Source organism: Neolamprologus brichardi, chromosome 3 (genome assembly GCF_056152115.1).
Source record: "Neolamprologus brichardi isolate AB-2024 chromosome 3, ASM5615211v1, whole genome shotgun sequence".
NCBI lineage: Eukaryota > Metazoa > Chordata > Actinopteri > Cichliformes > Cichlidae > Neolamprologus > Neolamprologus brichardi.
This window is the reverse complement of record NC_142106.1, coordinates 36,824,202-36,839,162: the sequence shown is the minus strand read 5'-3', so window position 1 is coordinate 36,839,162 and position 14,961 is coordinate 36,824,202. Positions and strand designations below refer to the sequence as shown.

Below are 14,961 nucleotides of genomic sequence, written 5' to 3'. Positions count from 1 at the left end.
AAAACAATATTTTTGGTTATTCATTTTGCAGAAATGGATCAATTATCAGTGACATAAGCATTGAGTTTGCATCTTCAGCTGTGCCGAATACAACTGCTATTGCAAATGTTTTGATCAATTCAGCCTCAAATATAACAGCCTTCAACATTACCACAGACTCTGTTGTTGTCCGTGAAATAGGTAAGCAATATTTCATGTTATTATACTTTAAACTCACAATATCTTAAAACTTTTTGTTAAAGCAACGGCTTGTTTTCTTTTCTTGGCATTTAACAGTAGCTTCAACTACAACTGTGAGCGCTACAGCACCAATGATGACTACAGTTACAAACACAATCACAGCAAATGTTACAAACACCACACCTATAACAAATACATCCGCGGTGCCTACAACAGCTTCAACTACACCTGTAAACACTACAACACCAATGATGACTGCAGTTACAAACACAATCACAACAAATGTTACAAACACCACACCTATAACAAATACATCTGCGGTGCCTACAACAGCTTCAACTACACCTATAAACACTGCAACACCAATGAATACTACAAACACAACCACAACACCTGTAACAATTACAACAGCTGAGCCAGTAACAGAAGTAATGCTTACATTCACCTCAAATGAAACATTCACACAAGACTTGGCGAATTCTACATCTACAGCATTTATAAATCGAAGGACGCTCATAGAGACAACAGTAAGTATCTTTCTTAAAATGTCATACCCAAACATATGCATATTATTTAAAAAAAAGAAAAGAAAACACGAGCTATTATAGTATTGCAGTATATGTGCATAATGATAGATTTCTTTGTATTTTTCATCTTCTTTACAAATATTTAGAATTTTCTTTTGAAATACAAGTGTAGTAAATTTCCCATCATAGTTTGGAACCTGATTGGATAGTGAAAATTAGAAAAATTTGCATGATCTTCACAGTAAAAACAAATGTGCAAACACATTTAATTTTCTAGGTTAAAAAATGTGAGTTCTTCTGACAAGTCCTGTCTGCTTTTATCAGTAAAATGAAAAGGGAAATGGATTCAATATGTGACCAACGAAATGGAAATTGTATGAACAGTTGATAAAATTATATATTATTGCATAAAATTACATATTGCATTATAATTCAGTGTTTGTTTTGGAAAATAAATAAATGCAAAACCTAACAATATAGCACATGTATTCAGAGAATATTTTGTGTTTTTGCAGCCTATATACAAGGATTTAAATCATTCCGGTCACTGACAGTGATTTTATTCAGGTAATTCCTGTTTTATATACGGATGAAAATTTACAAATGCAACAATAATAACAACAACAATAATAATATTAATACAATTATGAAAATAACACAATATTTTTATTTATTCATTTTACAGAAGGGGATCAATTATCAATGAAATGAACATTGGATTTCCATCTTCAGGGGTCCCTAATATAACTGACATTGGAATTGTTTTAATCAATGCAGCCTCAAACATAAATACCTTCAACATTGACCCTACCAGTGTTGTTGTCAATGGCACAAGTAAGCAATTTTTAATGCAATCATATTAAAAAGGAATTGCAATATCTTAGAACCATTTGTTAAAGACTTTTCTCCCCCTTCCCATTTACAGAGGTAAATAGTGGAGTGATCCACAAGAGTAGTCTACTCACTGCATCCTGTATGGTGCTGCTGTCATGGCTTATGTCAGGCCACCAATAACATGTCCTGATGCTCTTGTGGAATTCCTTTTGGAAATGTCTGCTGTGATTGGCTATGAAAAAGGGACGTTGTTCACATTGAAAATCCAAGAGGACCTTCTGGTAAAGTGCAAAGAATGGCTTCACAAGAATTAGATACTAAATTGGGTAACACACAATAATAATGAAGCATATTTTTAAAAATGTATCTACTTCATCATGATTGCATATTTAAGTAGGAGATGGAATCCCATCTATGATGGGAATAACTTTATCCACTGAAAGGGTAATGTGTGTAACGTGTGTCATTAATGAGTAATACCATATGAAATCGAGAGAAGAATTTGTGATATGTAATCGCCACACTCCACGTCACCGCACTGCTCCTCCATCAAATGGACAGTTTGACTGACTGTGGCATTCCTGAAACATAAGCTATGTGAATAACGCCCTGTATGATTACCCAATCATGTTTCATATGTTTAAATCTATTGATAGTGTGTGCAACTTTGCATTTATTTTGTATAATTATAATACAGCATAGTAATAATAAAAAATACAAGTAGGTTACGCAAATTAGGAATAAACCCCCCCCCCCCCCCCAAAATGTATAGACTACATCAATGTAATAATTCCTTTTTCCTTCTAAAGAAAAAATCTGTCATGATATACTGAAACTGCTTGCATTAAACAAATTGAAGATTTATACAGAGAATTGAGCTCTGTTTCTCTTTATTTAAAGTAGTAGTTGTTTTTTTAACGATCAGCTCTACTCAGTACTGTCAGTGTTGTTCAGGATGATAAAGATAAAGCATACACCCAAAAGTATTCAGACATGTAATGCTGCTTTGTAGATTACTATTGATTATTGACTTCAGGGCCTTCTATTAATTGCCTTAAATCGCTTAGTTAAGTGCAACTGTAGAGCAAAACCAAGCTCAAAGACAAGGCTATCTTTTTTTGGATGGAGCAAGAAGACCACTCATGATATCAAGTGAACTGCAGAGGTACAATGAAGTATGTTGTAAAAAAGCAAAAAAGGGAAGATTAGCAACTGAGAACAGAGGGCACGTTATGGGACATCTAAATCATGATCAAACTAAAGAAAAGTCAAGAAATGGCATGAAAGACCACTGAAGAGATCAATATGATTTCAAAATTAAACATGCAGATACTGTACTTTTTAATGGTGGGAGAAAAGTAGTACCAGCAGTATGAAGTCCTTGAGGCAAAAATAACAAGGAACCCCAATGACATGGGAACACACGAAGGTAACAAACAGACACCTTCATAAACACATAGCACAAAGACAAGGTCCTGACTAAACTGTGTTTCATTACTCTAATTATCCTTCAGTCCCACTGAGAACTCATTAGGGGAATAAATAACAAACTAAAATAGTAAATAAATTACTGGAACACCACAAACCAAAATGCAGGACACAGCATGCACAGGAATAACTCAAAAGATTCCCTGAAAAACCTTCAGTTGGTCCAAAATGTTGCATTGAGACTACTGACAGTGACTAGAAAGAGAGAGCAAATTTCACTGATTCTGGCTTCTTTCACTTGGTCCTTGTTAAATCCAGACATGAATTTAAAATTCTTTTTCCTCACATACATCTTAAATAATCACTTGCTATATTATCTTAAAGTCCTCATAGTACCATATCACTCCATTAGAGCACTCTCAGACTGCTGGCTTACTTGTGGTAAGTTATTTAAAATTAGAATGGAAGGCAGAGCCCGGCCTCTCTTCTGTGGTACTAACCCCAAGTTTGGATTAGAGAGAGTGAGGGAGAGAGACACCCTCTACTTTTAAGGTTGGGCTTAAAACTTTCCTTTTTGATAAAGCACATCGTTACAGCTGGATCAGGGGACCCTTCCATTATTTACAATGCTATAGGCCTAGGCTGCTGGGTTTCCCATGATGCACTTTCCTTCTTTTACTTGGTATGTATTTATACAGCTCTTTGCATCTAATTTCTTTGCATTAGTTATTATTAGCCTCTGGCTCTGTACCACAGTGTGTCTTTGTTCTGTGTCACTCCCCTCACACCCAACTGGTCATGGTAGAGGAGGTTTCTTCCTGTTAAAAGAGGGTTTTTGCTTCCCACTCTAACCAAGACCTTGCTCACAGGGGGTTTGATTGTTGGAATTTTCGCTGTATTACTGTAGGGTCTGCCTTACAACATGAAGCTCCTTTAAACTTGAATTAAAATTGTATTGAATGGAATCACTCTGGATCTACTGATCTATTGTGGTGAAAAGAGAGCTGAATGTAAAAGTGACGCTGATGATTTAGTGGTCAGTCTCTGTTCCTACCTTCATCTATACTGATGAGTGCTGGGTGGTGACCAAAAGAATGAGATTGGAAAAACAAGTGGCAGAAATGAGTTCCTTTCTTTTAATGGCTGGGCTCTCCCTTAGAGATGTGGTGAAGACCTAGGCCGTTCGAAAAGGCCTAAGACTAGAGAGGTTGTTCCTCTCATCAAAAGGAGCCGTATGAGGTGATTTGGATGTCTCCTAGGTGAGGTCTTCTGGGGACGTCCTACCAAGAGAAGGCACCAGGCAGATTCAGGACTCACAGGAACATCTTTGGGACCTTGGGAGCTTCTTGTGGTTATTGTGTGGTTATTGTGGCTTTCCACCGTCATTTTCAGGTGCACACACATACACCTTTACTCTAAGATGACAATTGACGACTCCACCATTTGTAAGTCTTAGTGATGTATTTGACAGTAACAAAGTTGTGGTAGTTTCTAGTAGTTCAAGACATTATTAGCTAATAAAACATCATCTGTACACAAATATATATGTCAATCCATTTTTGAAAAATATTTTTTAGTTCCAGTCACTGTCACAACAACGTCACTGACACCAACTGCCAATTGCACAATGACAACAACTGCTGCCCCTTCAAAACCAGCATCAATAACTGTGACAGCTATGATCGCCAATACAATGACAACAGAAACAACTATTCAAACAACAACTGCAGTAACTGTGACACCTGCTGCTACAACTAATACTTCAGCAACAACAGTACTTGAACCGGCAAATTTTGCGACTACTATGGCACAGCTTCTACAGCAACCACCATGATGTTATACACACCTACAACAACAATAGTGGAAAATGCAACACTTCCTTCTTCAGCAGCTAGTGCAGAAACAACAATCACTGTGAGAATGACAACAACTCTTGAAGCACATATATCTGCTCCTTATATGAATATTACGAGTTCATCTGCTTATATTACTATTAAACATGGTTCAATGCAAAACAAATTGCCTTTGTTTTGAAAATGTAAAATGTAAATTGTGATGCTGGTGAAGCAGTTAGTTGTAGCTCTAACATATTACAGTCCTTTATGTTATTTGATGAACAAAAGATGATGTAAATTGCACAGTATTTTAAAATTGCTCATTGAAACAAACTTCCTTGAAACTTGATCCAACACTGAAATTGAATTTTAGCAAGCTTCACTACCTGTTGACCTGAAATGGATTCAGTATTTAAATAGATTTGCATGACTTACAAATAACTACTTTGAGTGACAGCTCAAGGTTAGAATTATTTATATTTAATATCACTAACAAAGAAGTTCTTTTGTGATACAAAGTTCACCACTGACTCATAGAACAAAAGAAGGGTGTATGATAATGGACAAAGCCAATATATATTGACAGGCAGTATATTTGTTCTTCATTAAGGTCCTTCAGCTTTTCGATTCAACATATCCATGTGGACTGTTGCATAAGGTAAAAGGGTTGCAATATAGACATATCATAGATAAACATCAGATGAGAATCAGTAACTTTTCAATATATATTCTCATTTCAGGTAAGTAAATTTCTTATTATTTCTACCGACATAGATGATGGTCTTGGAAATTAAAAATAAGCACATATTTAAGAAAATTACTGATTTAGAGTTAGAAATCAATCTAGCAATCTAGAAACTCCCAAATTTTTCTCTCTTTGCATGAGATTATCAACTGATAATGATGTTTCTATGATACAACTTGTCATATTTGTGCAAGCATGAAAGTTTAATGAAAATGACATGTTCTTCGTTTTTGTGATCGAGAATTTCATGTTAAAAGGATTTTATGTGATCTCCTGTGAATAAACGAGCAGCCAGTTTATTAGTATTTATTTTATTTAAATAAATGCATTATGTGAGTTATAGATTAAAATTTGATGTGTTGAATTGTTTTTACATGGTGAATAAATGTACTGTTTAATTTTACAGGTTAAATGGAAAGCAGAATGATTGTTGAATGGTTTATATCCATGTTTTTGATTTTAATGGGTAAGATGGCGGCATATACAAACATAGCAACAATCATTCCTGTGATATTCCTGTGATTTTTCTGATCATTTACATCTAACACCTATAGAGGAACAATGTCCATTTTTACGCCAATGACAATTACAGGAGCTGCAACCACAACCACAGACGCTCCAACAACAACAGCTTCAACTATCACTGCAGCACCAACAACAACTATAACAGCAGCTCCAACAACAACAACAGCTCCAACAACAACAACAGCTCCAACAACTGCCACAGCAGCTCCAACAACAACATCCGCTCCCACAACTACCGCCACAGCTACAACTACCACAGTAGTGCCCACAACAACATCTGCTCCAACAACTACCACAGCAGCTCCAACATCTACCACAGCAGCTCCAACAACAACATCTGCTCCCACAACTACCGCCACAGCTACAACTACTACAGTAGTGCCCACAACAACATCTGCTCCAACATCTACCACAGCCGTTCCAACAAATACCACAGCACCTCCAACAACCGCTCTAAGTAGTCCCACACCTGCTCTAACTAACACAACAACAGGAAAAACAACCACATCTGCAGCCACAACCACCGGACCTCAGACAATTAGATATGTTGTTTTCAGATCCATTCAAAGGAATTTTACAGCAGACTTGTTGAATTCATCATCTGAAGTTTTTCAAACTCGATCTTCATCAATAAAGGTGCAGGTAAGTCTTTCTTTTCCCCAAGAATCTGTAAGGTTAGTGTACAAGAGTTTATCTGATCATTAAGGTAATGCAAATATTCAAATACAAATTTCTTCTTATTTTTTTCACATAAAGGTGGTAAAAAATTATAACTTAATTTATATAGAATAAGTGCAAAGTCTTAGGAAAAAATGCAAAAATTCCCATGAGAACTAAGTGCCAGGACAACTGTCCTGAATGAATGAATGAATGAATGAATGAGAATTTCAAACTACAGCTACATGACAAATTGATGCAAGGCATCAGACCACTATATGGTGCTAAAAGTACTTCAATATGCTTTTGAACTGATTGTTCAATGCATTTTTTAAAGGCACATGCAGCTCCAGCAGAAACGTGTTTTAAGTACTTCAAACACAGCTCTCACTGTCAGCTCACACTGAACAAAATTCCCTAATTAATGAGGGTTCACTAAAGAAAGAACAATGCAGAATGTGGATTAGTTGGACTTCTAAGCATTTGTCATTGATGTTGAAGGCAAAGTCGTGTTCTTATCTAATAGAAAGCAGAAAGAAGTCTGTTTAAAGAATATAGTTTACATTTTTTTTAAACCCTAAATACTCAGACAAGTACAAGAATTTGACTGATTAAGAGCAGGAACAAGTCAAGAGGAGAACCTTTGCTACCAAGGTTATAAAACTTGGAAAACCTTTTTGCCAAGCTTTACACATCCAGGGATGGATAATTCATCCAGTGGTGTTTAGCTCATTTACCTACAGTCTGTTTTACTTGAAGTTAGTATTATTGCTGGATTTTTTTTCTTCTCTCAAACGAGACAAGCTCTTAAACTTTGTTAAGCGCGGCCTTAAGGCTTGTTCTCACTGAATATGTCTTCATATTTGAACAAAGATTTTCAGTGATGAAGTTTAATGAATCCAGATACAGATTCTCTTTCACTCACCTGTCTACTGTCTTTCGCATCTTCACCTCATGCATTGAACCTGAGTTTATAGCACTTATTCAACACCAAACACACTACATTTATCTCACTGAATAAGGAAGAATCACTGCAAAACTGCACGCAGTAATTTAACTACTTAAATTTAAAATGGTAGCTTGGTGGTAAGCACTGTTACTTCACGGCAAAAAGGTCCTGAGTTTGAATCTTGGGTCTTTCTGTGTGGAAATTGCATGTTTTCTCCATTTTAACATCAGTATACTTCAGGTGCTCTGGCATCCTCCCACAGGAAGACATGTTAGTGCAATTAGATTAACTGGTGATTCTTAATTGCCCATACTGTGCATCTTGAAATGATTCACAGCACTTGACTTGTTCCATTTTATTTGTCATTTTACGGCCTTATTCCAAAATGGATTATATTCATTTTCATCTCAAAATTCTACACACATTACAAAACTTTATTGACAGTCTTTGCCATGACATTTGTGAATATGAGCGTGAATGGTTGTCAGTCTCTGTCTGTGTTAGCTCTGTGATCTACCAGAGCTACTCTCTGTAGGAGTCAAGACCTCAGCTTTTTCCTTTAAATAATCTTCTGTTAATGTATTTTAACATATAATATACATCACGTACACAAACAGATAAATGTGATTTTAAGAAAATCTGCTTTGTGTCTGCAGATTGAACCTGCTTACAGAAACTCGTTCCCTTCTTCCTTTGTCTCCTTGGTTGTTGTGAGCTAAAATAATCACCAAAGCAATGGAGGTCTTATCTTTGTTAATTCACGTCTGACAAGTTGTTATCATAGCATAGTGATATTTGACTCCTCTCTGGGCCTTGACTCCCATGTAAAATCTTTGTCTCGTTCCTGTTTCTATCATTTAAGAAACATCTTTAAACTGTGACATATGGTCTGTTCAGCTGAACTGGAAAAACTCATTCATGCATTTGTGTCATCACGCTTAGATTACTGTAAGTCCCTGTTTACTAGCTTGGATATCTCTCTCTCGCCTCCAGGCATTACAAAACGCAGCAGCCAGACAAACTCGTTCTACCAAGCGTGCCCACATTACTCACGTTTTATATTCTTTACATCGGCTCCCAATAGAGTTTAGAATTCGCTTTAAAATTCTTGTTTTAACATACAGAGCACTAAATGGCCAGGCTTCTTATAAAATACACTGCTGCTCGTCATCTCCGCTCACAGACTCAGTCTGTTGGTTGTTCCCCGTACACGAATGAAGACAAAAGGGGACAGAGTCTTTCAGTCTGTTGCACCAAGGCTGTGGAATAGTTTACCACTACAGTTACGTTTGCTTGACTCTGTGGATTGTTTTAAAAAGCAGTTAAAAACTTTTCTGTTCAAACAAGCCTTTTGCTGATCTACGTATTTTATATTCTTTACATTATTTACATTTGATCTTTTACACAGGTAATTTCAGTATTTTGACATATACTGTTAAGAGCACTGACCTAACGCCCTAAATATTCAAAACTATCATTTTTGTGTCTGCATTTACAGGCAAGGATCAGTCATCAACACCATAGAACTTCAGTTTGTAAACTCATCTGCTCCAAATGACACTGAAATTAGAAATGTTTTGATCAGTACAGCCTCAAACGTGACAGGCTTTGACATTGAAAGGACCTTCATCACTGTCAGTGCAACATGTGAGTAACATTTTGTGATGTTTGATCAAAAAGTCTCAAAGTTTATAGAGGGACTTAGTTAAATGTTTTATGCCCATTTTGTCCTCATTTTAAATCTACCACAGTGATCCCAACAACAAACACAACAACATCAATGACCACAGCTACTCCAACAACTACTACATCTGCTGCAACAACTACTACATCTGCTGCAACAACAACCACAGCAGCTCCAACCACTATCACAATTACAAAAGCTCCGACTGCACCTGTCCAAGTTTTTCTGCTTCTACAGTTCCTTGAACAATATGTACCTGAACTCACAGACCCCACCAGCAGTGCATATCGAGATCGCAAAAGACGAGTTGAAGAGATGGTGAGTAATATTTCAACTTAATATATCTTTTATTGACTGACACTTTATCTAGAGAACAAATCTGAAATCATACATTTTATTTCATTTGAATAGGCATTTTTAGACAATGTAATTTTGAAGTTGTTTCACCATGTTTAAATTTTCTTTTTGTGTAAATTTTTTGCAGTGTGATAAAATCTACAAATCAAAATTTATTTTCTTCATCCGTGCCATTGTGATTCCGTTCAGGTAAAACATGTTTTTAACAGTGATTAAGTTACTTTCCTCTAAATTATTATTTTAATTTAATTTTGAATGTTAAAAGTGCCATGCACCATAGTTAAACCATTCAATAATCTGCAATCATTATCTAACATCTGACTCACTTTCTTTCATGGCACAGTCTTGTTAGAGTCCAAACACGAGTGGATAGAACTGAGACAGAGGTGGAGCTTGTGTTCAATCAAACAGTGCCCAATGCACAAGTCCCAAATAATACTACTATTGTTCAAACTTTGAAACAGGCTATTAACAGTTCCAACAACAATTTCAGTATTGCCATAGTTCCTGACACAATATCAGTAACTTCTGGTGAGTATTTGAAAATGTAACCAAAAGTTATTTTGACATTCATGAAGGATAAAGATAATAGTTTAGGTTGTACACAGATATATATTAATCTATTTTTGATCAATATTTTATTGTTCCAGTCAGTGTTACACCTGCTACACCAACTCCTAATTGCACTATGACATCAACTGCTACCCCTTCAAAACCAGCATCAATAACTGTGACAACTACGACCATCATTTCTACGACAACAGAAAAAACTATTCAAACAACAACTGCAGTGACTGTGAAACCTGCTACAACTAATACTTCAGCAACAACAGTACTTGAACCAGCAACTTTTGTGGCTACTATGGCACAGGCTCCTACAGCAACCACCATGGTGTCATACACATCTACAACAATAATAGTGGAAAGTGCAACACTTCCTTCTTCAGCAGCTAGTGCAGAAACAACAATCACTGTGAGAACGACAACAACTATTGAAGCACGTATATCTGGAAACACATGTAAGATAGACTAATTGAAATGATAAGTGCTACATTTAAAGCTAATCAGCTAAATCAGCTAAGATTTTCTCATTGCTTTTTCTCTTCATTTCCAGCTTCAGGAGGATTGAGCCACAAGACAAGTCTCTACACTGCTTCCTGCCTCATGTTGTTGACATGGCCATTTGCAAACTATCAATAGCTAATTTACATTTGAAATACAAGCGCAGGAAAACAATTACATTTATTCCATCCATCCATCCATCCATCCATTCGCTTCCGCTTATCCTTTTCAGGGTCGCGGGGGGCGCTGGAGCCTATCCCAGCTGTCACAGGGCGAGAGGCGGGGTACACCCTGGACAGGTCACCAGTCTGTCGCAGGGCCAACACACAGAGACAGACAACCGTTCACACTCACATTCACTCGCACATTCACACCTAGTGACAATTTGGATTATCCAATTAGCCTATCCCCACAAGCTGCATGTCTTTGGACGGTGGGAGGAAGCCGGAGTACCCGGAGGGAACCCACGCAAACACGGGGAGAACATGCAAACTCCACACAGAAAGACCTGATGGTGGAATTGAACTCAGGACCTTCTTGCTGTGCGGCAACAGTGCTAACCACCGTGCCACCGTGCTGCATTTATTCCATTGTTATCAAAAATGCAGCATCCTTGAATGGCTTAACTGTTGCGTGAAACATCATGAAAATCTAGCCTTGCATTAACTTGTGAGCTAAATTGTGAGCTAAAATAATCACCAAAGCAATGGAGGTCTTATCTTTGTTAATTCGCGTCTGACAAGTTGTTATCATAGCATAGTGATATTTGACTCCTCTCTGGGCCTTGACGCCCATGTAAAATCTTTGTCTCGTTCCTGTTTCTATCATTTAAGAAACATCTTTAAACTGTGACATATGGTCTGTTCAGCTGAACTGGAAAAACTCATTCATGCATTTGTGTCATCACGCTTAGATTACTGTAAGTCCCTGTTTACTAGCTTGGATATCTCTCTCTCGCCTCCAGGCATTACAAAACGCAGCAGCCAGACAAACTTGTTCTACCAAGCATGCCCACATTACTCACGTTTTATATTCTTTACATCGGCTCCCAATAGAGTTTAGAATTCGCTTTAAAATTCTTGTTTTAACATACAGAGCACTAAATGGCCAGGCTTCTTATAAAATACACTGCTGCTCGTCATCTCTGCTCACAGACTCAGAGTCTGTTGGTTGTTCCCCGTACACGAATGAAGACAAAAGGGGACAGAGTCTTTCAGTCTGTTGCACCAAGGCTGTGGAATAGTTTACCACTACAGTTACGTTTGCTTGACTCTGTGGATTGTTTTAAAAAGCAGTTAAAAACTTTTCTGTTCAAACAAGCCTTTTGCTGATTTTATATTTTATATTCTTTACATTATTTACATTTGATCTTTTACATTGTGTATAATGTATATTGATTGTATTGTTTATTTTAATATTTGTGTACAGCGCTTTGTGACTGCCTGTCTGTGAAAAGCGCTTAATAAATAAACTTTACTTACTTACTACTTACTTACATAGTATGACTGCTTTTAATGTCCCTCTTGTAATGATCTGTTAATGCATATAATTTACATGTGTGTGTTCACTTGTCTATACTAAATGTCAATTCAATAATGAGGGATCATAATCATCATAATGAACTGAACATTGTTTATTGATAAACAGGGTTTCCACCAATATTTAAATTGCTAAATCAGACAAATATCTTTAAAGTGCAACCTAACTTTGATTTTGGGTTTTACATGCATTACTACCTGTTTTAGATACACTTACATCATAAAAAATGAATGCTTTGAAAAACAGCTCTTGCTGTGTGCGCTGCCTGTTTGAAGAATGTGCAAGAATTTTAGTCTCCAGATGTGCAAAGCTGGTAGAGACATACCCTAAAAGACTGGCAGCTTTAATTGCAGCAAAAGGTGGTTCTACAAAGTATTGACTCAGGGGGCTGAATAATTACGCACACCCCACTTTGCAGTTATTTATTTGTAAAAAATGTTTGGAATCATGTATGATTTTCGTTCCACTTCTCACGTGTTCACCACTTTGTATTGGTCTTTCACGTGGAATTCCAATAAACTTGATTCATGTTTGTGGCTGTAATGTGACAAAATGTGGAAAAGTTCAAAGGGGCCGAATACTTTTGCAAGCCACTGTATTGTTTATTATGACTCTGGTTTTACGTGGCCTATCAACACAATTTAAAAACTGGTATATATCACCTTGTTGCTTTGTCATCTTAAAGTGGCCGTGTGATTGGCTTACCACGACTACTTTATTCTTCCTCAGTCAAAGAGCATCACTCATGCGATTGTTTTGCACGCTTAGCTTCAGGTGTTGTGCCAAAAAGTGATTGTTTGCCAGAAAGTGATTGCCGCCCGCGGGAGCCCACCCACCTGCTTAAAGCTGTAGCCCCCAGATTACTTACAGCTACTTCCATGCAACTGATACAAGATACGGTAAACTGACGACAGCTTCAACCGTCTGTTTGTTGAAAAATAGTAACACGACCGTACCGCATTTTGTTGTTAGTAACGGTAACTGCGTTGTAACAATAGAAATAGTAATTGGTTAGATTATTTGTTACTGAAAAAAGTAACGGCATTACTTGTAACGCTGTTATTCCCATCACTGCACAGGGCTAATGCAGAGAGGCACTCACATTCACAATTATGGGTAATTTAGAATCACCCGTTAACCTAACCACGCTAAAAGCATGTCTTTGGATAGTGGGAGGAAGCCAGAGAACTCATGCAACCACCGGGAGAACATGCAAACTCCACAGAGAAAGGCCTCGGCTAGTTGATGGAGTCAAACCCCTCAAGTTCCTTCTTGCTGTGTGACAACAGTGCAAACCACTGCACCACAGAGCTGTCAATCCATACTTAAAAAAGAGTAAGAAAGCTGTGATTACTAGGCTTGATAAAGAATTCTTTTTATATTTTTGTCCTTGTGCAATAGCGTGCACATGGTGTGTATGCTCTTTCGCCTCTTATAACCCCAGTGATTCTCCTGTGGTTTAAAACCTCTATTTTCTTGTGATATTGCGAGTCCAGGCAACTCACCACTCTTGCTAGATATTATCACATCATCTCAACAAGAATAGATTAAGTTTCATGTCCATTTCATGTAGATCCTACATAATATAATTACGTTTACCACAAAAACATAAAATTATTTTGTTCAAATTACATGTTAGACTCTTGTAAATGTAACAACCACGCAATTTCACTTTTTTGAGTATTGTGTACCACGATAAAATCACACTTCCTGCACAGCTCTTTCTCTCTCCCATTGTACTTCAAGAACAGTTTCCCATCTCAAATCTCTGTTTTCTGCATTATTTGCTTGCTTAATACCCACCAGTCTACCGTTGTGTACAGTGCTGTCTGCCGCTGTTTTTTTCTTTTTTTCTTTTTACAAAAATTACCTGCGACAAGAAAGCCTCACTTCTGCTGTTCAATACCGATGAAATTTTAACTTTTTAAAATAATACCAAATTGCAAAATGCTTAGCTGTGTCTCTAATAAAACCTCTGTAAGATTGCTCTGCTTCACTTCAGCAGTATCAGATAATGTTCATATGTTGATTCATGGTTTTCTTCAGTTTTTGATCTACTGCAGAATATTCTTAAGGGGGTTATCTGCTATAAAAAGCCAGGCCAGGAAAATCTCCTTCATGTTTTTCGGTGTTTTATCCTCAGTCACTTTGAGACAAAGGTACCTGCTGTGATGCTCCCACCTCTGATGAAGTCTCACAACTGTCAGTACTGATAAATGATCAGAATTATAAGATTTCTGAAATTTCCCCGATTCAAATTGAATCGAATCGAATTGGGACTTTGTGAATTGGAATTGAATTGATTATAGAAATCAGTGATGATACCCAGCCCTAATCATAACTGTTTTAAGTTACATAGAACAGGCCGACTTTTGCTACATGGGTCAAACTGGGCAGAAATGATACAAACACATAATATATAATATATTATAATATTCTCATAACATATGATGTAAGAATGTAGAAGAACTTCCCTCAAAATATATAAAGCACATATACATCTACAGCAATAACATTCAACAAACACAGCGGTACTACAAATCCAAAGTACAACATGTTTCATATAACTGAAAAAAATTATGGACATTTATTTTCAGGTACATTCAAGTGCTGATAATTACATCATTTAATTTCTGAAT

The 14,961-nt window shown here is 36.8% G+C and overlaps 1 protein-coding gene across 1 annotated transcript; it reads left to right on the top strand.

Annotated features, from left to right (window-relative positions):
- The first annotated feature begins 6,128 nt into the window (after window positions 1–6,128).
- On the top strand, window positions 6,129–10,921 carry LOC148104278 (uncharacterized). The gene is made up of 9 exons (XM_087838323.1): window positions 6,129–6,716; window positions 8,337–8,395; window positions 9,173–9,327; window positions 9,432–9,489; window positions 9,553–9,682; window positions 9,849–9,910; window positions 10,065–10,252; window positions 10,372–10,740; window positions 10,836–10,921. Exons 1-9 carry the CDS (start codon window positions 6,129–6,131, stop codon window positions 10,919–10,921), a joined length of 1,695 nt encoding a protein of 564 aa, XP_087694449.1.
- Window positions 10,922–14,961: the final 4,040 nt, after the last annotated feature.